We start from the raw sequence: 6,803 nt of genomic DNA, 5'->3' as shown, positions 1-6,803 counted from the left end.
GTACTACACTTCTTACGAAGAGTTGCGACGTACAACCTTCCTTTGCGAATGAAACTTCATAGAAAAGGTATTCCTGTTGATACTAGGTGCCCTCTTTGTTATAGATTGGATGAGGATGGAGGCCACCTCTTTTCTTAATGCAAAAAAAGTTAAAAATCCGCGGAGAGCATCTCAACTTGAACACATCAGACTAAAGTTAGTCGAATGTCATGACCGAAAGGAAGTGTTTGAGAACATTTTCACTTCAAAGAAAACCGAATGCTTGAAAGTTTGCTTACTTTTATGGTTATGGTGGCATGAAAGAAACAACGCTAGTAAGGATGAACCCACAAGAAGTATACAGGAAGTATTATCTTCAATTGACTTGCGTGAAGGACAAGACAAAGAAGGAAGAGATGAGCAAGCAAGCAAGCAAAACATGAGTGGAAGCCACCTCCGAAGGGAATTCTCAAGATACACACAGATGGATCCTTTACTGAAGAAACACAGTCAGGAGGCTGGGTTTCACCGTCAGGAATGCTCCTGGCAGCAGGTGCTCGAAGTCTGAATCAAGTCTCCAGTCCATTGCATGCTGAAGCTTTGGCCCTTCAGCAAGCAACTATTACTGCTACTCATTTGGGCTGCCAACAAGTGATATTTGAAACAGATTCCACAAGGCTGAAGGAAGCAATAACAAGTCACAACCTATGATCTTTCAGCTTTAGGCACTTTGTGTACAGATGTGAAGTTTAAGGTGCATGTAGGTCTGAATGTTGTAAGTGTGAATCAATGTAGCCGTGGTTGCAATAAAGCAGCAAATATGTTAGCTGCGAGTGGAGTCTATATTGAGAGTGGGTGCTATGAGACTCGGCTTGGCCACTTTCCGCAACCTGTACTAGACGCTGTTGCTGGTGATATGGCCAGCGAGTAATCGTAATAGAAATTTGTGTTTGCTTTCAAAAAAAATAACTGCTGATGTTTGATGTAGCTTGGCTGTAAACCGTGCTCTGACCAAGCTAGCATCGGTGCCATTGGAAGCGAGAAACATATCAAAAAGATGAATTTTGTGACAGCATACTGACTAAGCACGAGGAGCAAATCCACACAGGATTAAGATATTGTAGCACAACAGGCTGATAGAGGACGATTACATAGTAGATGGGCACACAACCAAAGCAGCTGGGACAGCAGCACACCAGAGTTCAGACCCATGCTTAGGTCAACAACCAGTCATTGCGGAACATGATAATACTAGGTGGATTACGGCAGCTTCTCTCTCTCTCTTTTATCTCTCTCTCCGTCCGATTTGGCAGATATCACTGCTTGAGGTGGGGGAAGCACTGGACGAGGTCGCTCTTCGGATGCTTCGCCTCGGCGTGCTCCTTGCACTTTGCTTCAGAGGTGGTGCAGATGAAAGTCTGCATGCATATCTTGCACTGCATTGGGAAGGAAGCATTGATCAGATGACCAGGCAATACGAAATAATGTTTCTTGGCAGAAATGCAGAAGATTACAAGATCTCTACGGTAACTTATAACATATTACCTCCATCCCAAATTACTTGTCTTAGATTTGTCTAAATACGGATGTATCTAACACTACAACTTTAATTCGGGACAGAGGGAGTATTCACTAGACTGGTATGATGTGCAAGGCAAAGCCACTGAAATATTTCAGCTATCCAATATGGTGCACATCAATTGGCAGACAAGAAGTTGATTAACTCACAGGCAACATGACTGCCATGATTATTTGTCAAGACTAATTATACACTGCAATGACAATTTTCATTATATCAAGGGCTACATCACTTTGTTACTAGTTCAAGTTGTGAGCAGTTGGGCTCCAAGAGACTAGAATTTTTCACCTGGCTATTTGGCATCTCAAGCTCAGTCCATCAAGTTGGTAAGCAAACAACGGGCGCATCCACTGGGACTATACACTAACTTAACAGGAGTCTTCCAGCTACCCCTTCCCCCTGGATCCTAGTGACTAGCTAGTACCATCCAGAACTAGTTTCAGACACAAGCATAGACTTGCTTGGTAGCAGCCCAAAGCTGGTTCGGACATGCCACACTCTTAAAGCTGTCAGATTATATCTCATTGAACTACAAGTGTCTCTTACTCCCTCCGTTTCTAAATATAAGCCTTTTTAGAGATTCCACTATGGACTACATACAGAGCAAAATGAGTGAATCTACACTCTAAAATATGTCTATATACATCCGTATGTAGTTTGTAGTGGAATCTCTAAGACTTATATTTAGGAACGGAGGGAGTACTTATCAAACAGCGACACACACACTGTGAAGGTTGCAACTTTGCTTGGCAGAACTCAGGCAGACAAACAACTAGTAGTAACTTGTAATACGCACAATATGCGATGAAAATACCCCTAGATCTATGCCCGAAGGAGCAATTTTGGAAAAAATTAACTTGTAATCTAGCATACTAGTATGTCGATACGCTAGCTATAGTCCTGGCAGTCAAAAGTAGAGTACATGACTCACTTCGTTTCTCTAGGCGCAATTGAGAAATACGCTCCAAATCCTACCGATAATCACCGCACAAAAAAGAAAAATCCATCCACCCAGAGTCCTATGGAGAAATAGGCTACCAATCGTCGTTGCAACTGACGGGCCACGCATCCCGTCCCAGTTAAAGGCGTAATTTCAACAAATTCAACAGATAACAGTCTCGTCTGCGGAAAAAAAATCCCCAATCGCTAGAGAGGGTTAGATCGATCCGATCGATTGGACAGGCGGGATTAATCGGCGCACCTGGATGTTCATGGCCTTCTTGTTGGCCTCGAGCTGGCTCCCTGCGAAGGATCACAAGAGAAAACACCGACAGGATCAGATCAGGAAGACCAAGAAGATCTGGCGACCAAGAGAAGGGGATTAGCTCCGTTACCCTTGCCGCCCTTCAGCTTCTCGAGGTTCCTCTCCCTCGCCATCTTGGACTTCTGCGCGTTGCCGCCGCCCATGGTTGTTGATTCCTCGACGAGACGAGAGACGATGCTTTTCTGCTTCGGCGGAAATTTGGTGGGGAAGGCGAGAAGCAGGAGGCGGCTGCGTTTAATAGACGTGGAGGTGGGAGGTGGAGGCGGAGGCCGACGTTGGCGTCAATCAATCGCGGGCAACTTGCGCGTGCCAGTGTCCGTGTGGACCCCCGCTGAAGGAGGGCGTATCTGGACCGTCCGTTAGCTGCTCCTTCCGAGGTCTAGAACCATCTTTAACAAAGTGGTGCTATGAACCGGGTCTAGAAATAGCTGTAAGAAAACTGGGTCTAGAATAAAATCCAAAATACTTTAACGGAATCGATAAAAATCTGACATCGGATTTTTAGATCTGGAAACAAACATCTCCTCGACCGTTGATTTCTCACAAGAATCTCGCAGCTCCACCGAGACCAATATCTTGGTGTCGCGTGGCAGAGATGAGCGGGTTGCGCCGTCCTTGGAGCGTTGGGTGCATGAGGAGGGAGGGGAGGAGACCACATCACCGTCCCACGGATTGCACAGGTTGGGCGTGCAGACATCGTCGCGCCATCACTTCAGCAAGCCAACATCGTTCCCGTCATGAATTTCGACTTGCGCCGGCATCGCCGCGTCGTCACTTCATATCATGCCGACGTCCACCATCCCAACCTGCTCCGTCACGTCGGCTGACGTGAAGGCTCCGACGTCACCTCATTGATTTGCCCCCGCCACCTCGGCTGGCTCAAGGAGTCAAGGGCTTCGGCGTCATCACTTCATCGACCTACTCTCGGGGCTCCAACGTCGCCCCGCTGACCTGCTTCGTCATGTCAGCTGGACCAAAGGTTTCGACTTGCAACATCAACTGTGTTGTGTCGACACTTCATCGACCTACTCTAGGGGATCCAACGTCACCTTGCCGACCCGCTTCGTCATGTCAGCTGAGTCGGAGGCTTCAACTCGCTACGTCAACCGTGTTGTGTCATCACTTTATCGACCTACTTTGGGGGCTCCAACTTCACCCCGACGACCTGCTTCGTCATGTCAGCTGGACCGAAGGCTTCGACTCGCGACGTCAACCGTGTTGTGCTGTCACTTCGTTGAGTTGACCTCCTCGCTCCGCCACATCGAGACCAACTTGGGGGCTGGGATCTCGTATTGTCTCAAGGCCGGACAACGTCATTAACACCGAGAGCATAAAGCATCTAAGTAACTTTAATTCTTATTTTTTTAAAGAATTTGTTTAGCTTGGTTAGGCATTAAATGTGTTGAATAAAGATAGTTTTTCTTTGTTTGATTTGATCGTTCTAAAAAATTTACCCAACTCCAGCTTCACCGAACATGGGGGATGTTAAGGCCTTTACTTTAACCTGTGTCATAACGGCCTAAGTGTTTGCTTCCTCGGTCGTTCCGAAGTCTTTTCCTATTGCTCCTTTTTCTATCGAGTACTCGGCTGATAGACAACATGCCTTGTGAAAGGATTGGTATGGTCGACTAGAAGGGGTGGGGTTGAATAGGCGACTAACAATTTTAATCTCTTTTGCAAACTTTAGGATCACCAAAATGATAGGTCGTCTAGATATTCAACTAAGTGGAGAATCTATATGATAAGCGGAACGAGCAACACAAGCTAACAAGATTTAAAGGAAAGGCAAAAGCTAGCAACAAGTAAAGGAATGAGATAACCGCAAGTGGAGACGAAGAAGACGGTGTGTTTTCAAAGTTTTCGCCTTTGGGGAAGGTACTGATACGTCTCCGTCGTATCTATAATTTTTGATTTTTCATGTCAATATTATACAACTTTTGTACACTTTTGGCAACATTTTATATGATTTATTTGGACTAACATATTGATCCAGTGCCCAGTGCCGGTTCCTGTTTGTTGCATGTTTTCGGTTTCGTAGAAAATCAATATCAAATGAAGTCCAAACGTGAAAAAAAAATTATGGAGAATTATTTTGGAATATATGTGATTTTTGGGAGGTGGAATCAACGTAAACGGCGGCCCACAGCCCCCAAGATACACCAGGGCGCGCTAGGGGGTGCCAGGCGCGCCCATGTATCTTGTGCCCTCCTCGAACGTCGGTTGGGGCCCTTCTTTTGGCGCAAGAAAGATAATTTATGGAAAAAATCATGTAAAAATTTCAGCGCAATCGGAGTTACGGATCTCCGGAAATTTAAGAAACCGTGAAGGGCCAGACCTGGCGAACGCGAAACAAAAGAGAACAGAGAGGGAGATCCAATCTCGGAGGGGCTCCCGCCCCTCCGCCGCCATGGAGGCCATGGACGAGAGGGGGAACTCTCCTACCATCTAGGGGGGAGGCCAAGGAAGAAGAAGGAGGGGGTCTCTCTCCCCCTCTCTCCCGGTGGCGCCAGAGTGCCGCTGGGGCTAGGATTGTGACGGTGATTGATACGTCTCCAACGTATCTATAATTTATGAAGTATTCATGCTAATATATTATCTTCTTGAATGTTTTACAATCATTTTATAGCAACTTTATATCATGTTTTGGGACTAACCTATTGACCCAGTGCCCAGTGCCAGTTGTTGTTTTTCGCTTGTTTTTTACATCGCGGGAAATCAATATCAAACGGAGTCCAAACACCGCAAAACTTTTTGTGCTTTTTTATGGACCAGAAGACATCCAACAGGCCAGAGCAACACCTGGGGGTGCCCCGAGGAGGGCACAACCCACCAGGTCACGCCTAGGGGCCCAGGCGCACCCAGGTGGGTTGTGCCCACCTCGGTGGCCTCTCGCACCCCCTCTTCGCCCTATAAATTGCCAAATATTCCAAAACCCTCGAAGGTAACCCTAGATCAGAAGTTCCGCCGCCGCAGGCCTCTGTAGCCACTGAAAACCAATCTAGACCCCGTTCCGGCACCCTGCCAGAGGGGGGAATCATCTTCGGTGGCCATCTTCATCATCCCGGCGGCCACCACGATGAGGAGGGAGTAGTCCACCCTCGGGGTTGAGGGTTTGTACCCGTAGCTATGTGGGTAATCTCTCTCTCTCTCTCTGTCTCTCTCTTGTTCTTGAGATGTCACGATCTCGATGTATCGCGGGCTTTGTTAATATAGGCGGATCATATGGTGTTTTCCTCTCTCTATCTTGTGATGAATTGAGTTTTCCCTTTGAGATTTCGTTTTATCGGATTGAATACTTTTATGGATTTGAGAGCACTTGATATATGTCTTGCAAATGAATACTTGTGGTGACAATGGGGTATTATTTTGATTCGCTTGATATATGTTTTGTCACTCAACTCGACATTCGGGTAATCTACGGATAGGGGTTGATGCACGTTCTTGTCTTTGTTTCTCCTGTAGAAATCTTGGGGCACTCTTTGAAGTTCTTTGTGTTGGATTGAGTATTATGAATCTGAAATTATTTGGTGTTATTTTAGTACGAACTCTTGGATAGATCGATCGGAAAGAATAGCTTCGAGGTGGTTTCGTACCCTACAAATTTTTTTTCTTATGTTCTCCGTTAGATAGGAACTTTGGAGTGATTCTTCATCGCACTTTGAGGGGTGGTTATATGATCCAATTATATTAGCACTGTTGAGAGATTGCACTAGCGAAAGTACGGACCCTAGGCCTCATTTTCAAGCATTGCAATACCGTTTTTGTGCTCGTTTACTATTTGCTACCTTGTTGTTTTTATTTATTCAGATTATAAAAATATATTTCTACCATCAATATTACACTTTTATCATCATCTCTTCGCGGAACTAGTGCACCTACATAATTTTCCATTGTATTAGGTGTGCTGGGGACACAAGAGATTTCTTGTATTTGGTTGCAGGGTCGTTTGAGAGAGACCATCTTCATCCTATGCCTCCCACG

At 45.8% G+C, this 6,803-nt stretch overlaps 1 protein-coding gene across 1 annotated transcript; it reads right to left on the bottom strand.

Moving 5' to 3' along the window:
• Positions 1-1,057: 1,057 nt before the first annotated feature.
• Positions 1,058-3,159, bottom strand: LOC125537492 (uncharacterized protein At2g23090). The gene is made up of 3 exons (XM_048700806.2): positions 2,893-3,159; positions 2,760-2,800; positions 1,058-1,415 (listed from the first exon to the last, which is right to left on the bottom strand). Exons 1-3 carry the CDS (start codon positions 2,963-2,965, stop codon positions 1,296-1,298), a joined length of 234 nt encoding a protein of 77 aa, XP_048556763.1. The 5' UTR covers positions 2,966-3,159; the 3' UTR covers positions 1,058-1,295.
• Positions 3,160-6,803: the final 3,644 nt, after the last annotated feature.

The sequence above is a fragment of the Triticum urartu genome, chromosome 2A, assembly GCF_056163025.1.
Source record: "Triticum urartu cultivar PI428250 chromosome 2A, HENAU_Tu73, whole genome shotgun sequence".
NCBI classification, from domain to species: domain Eukaryota; kingdom Viridiplantae; phylum Streptophyta; class Magnoliopsida; order Poales; family Poaceae; genus Triticum; species Triticum urartu.
The sequence above is the reverse complement of the archived record's forward strand: the minus strand, read 5'-3'. Positions and strand labels throughout refer to the sequence as shown.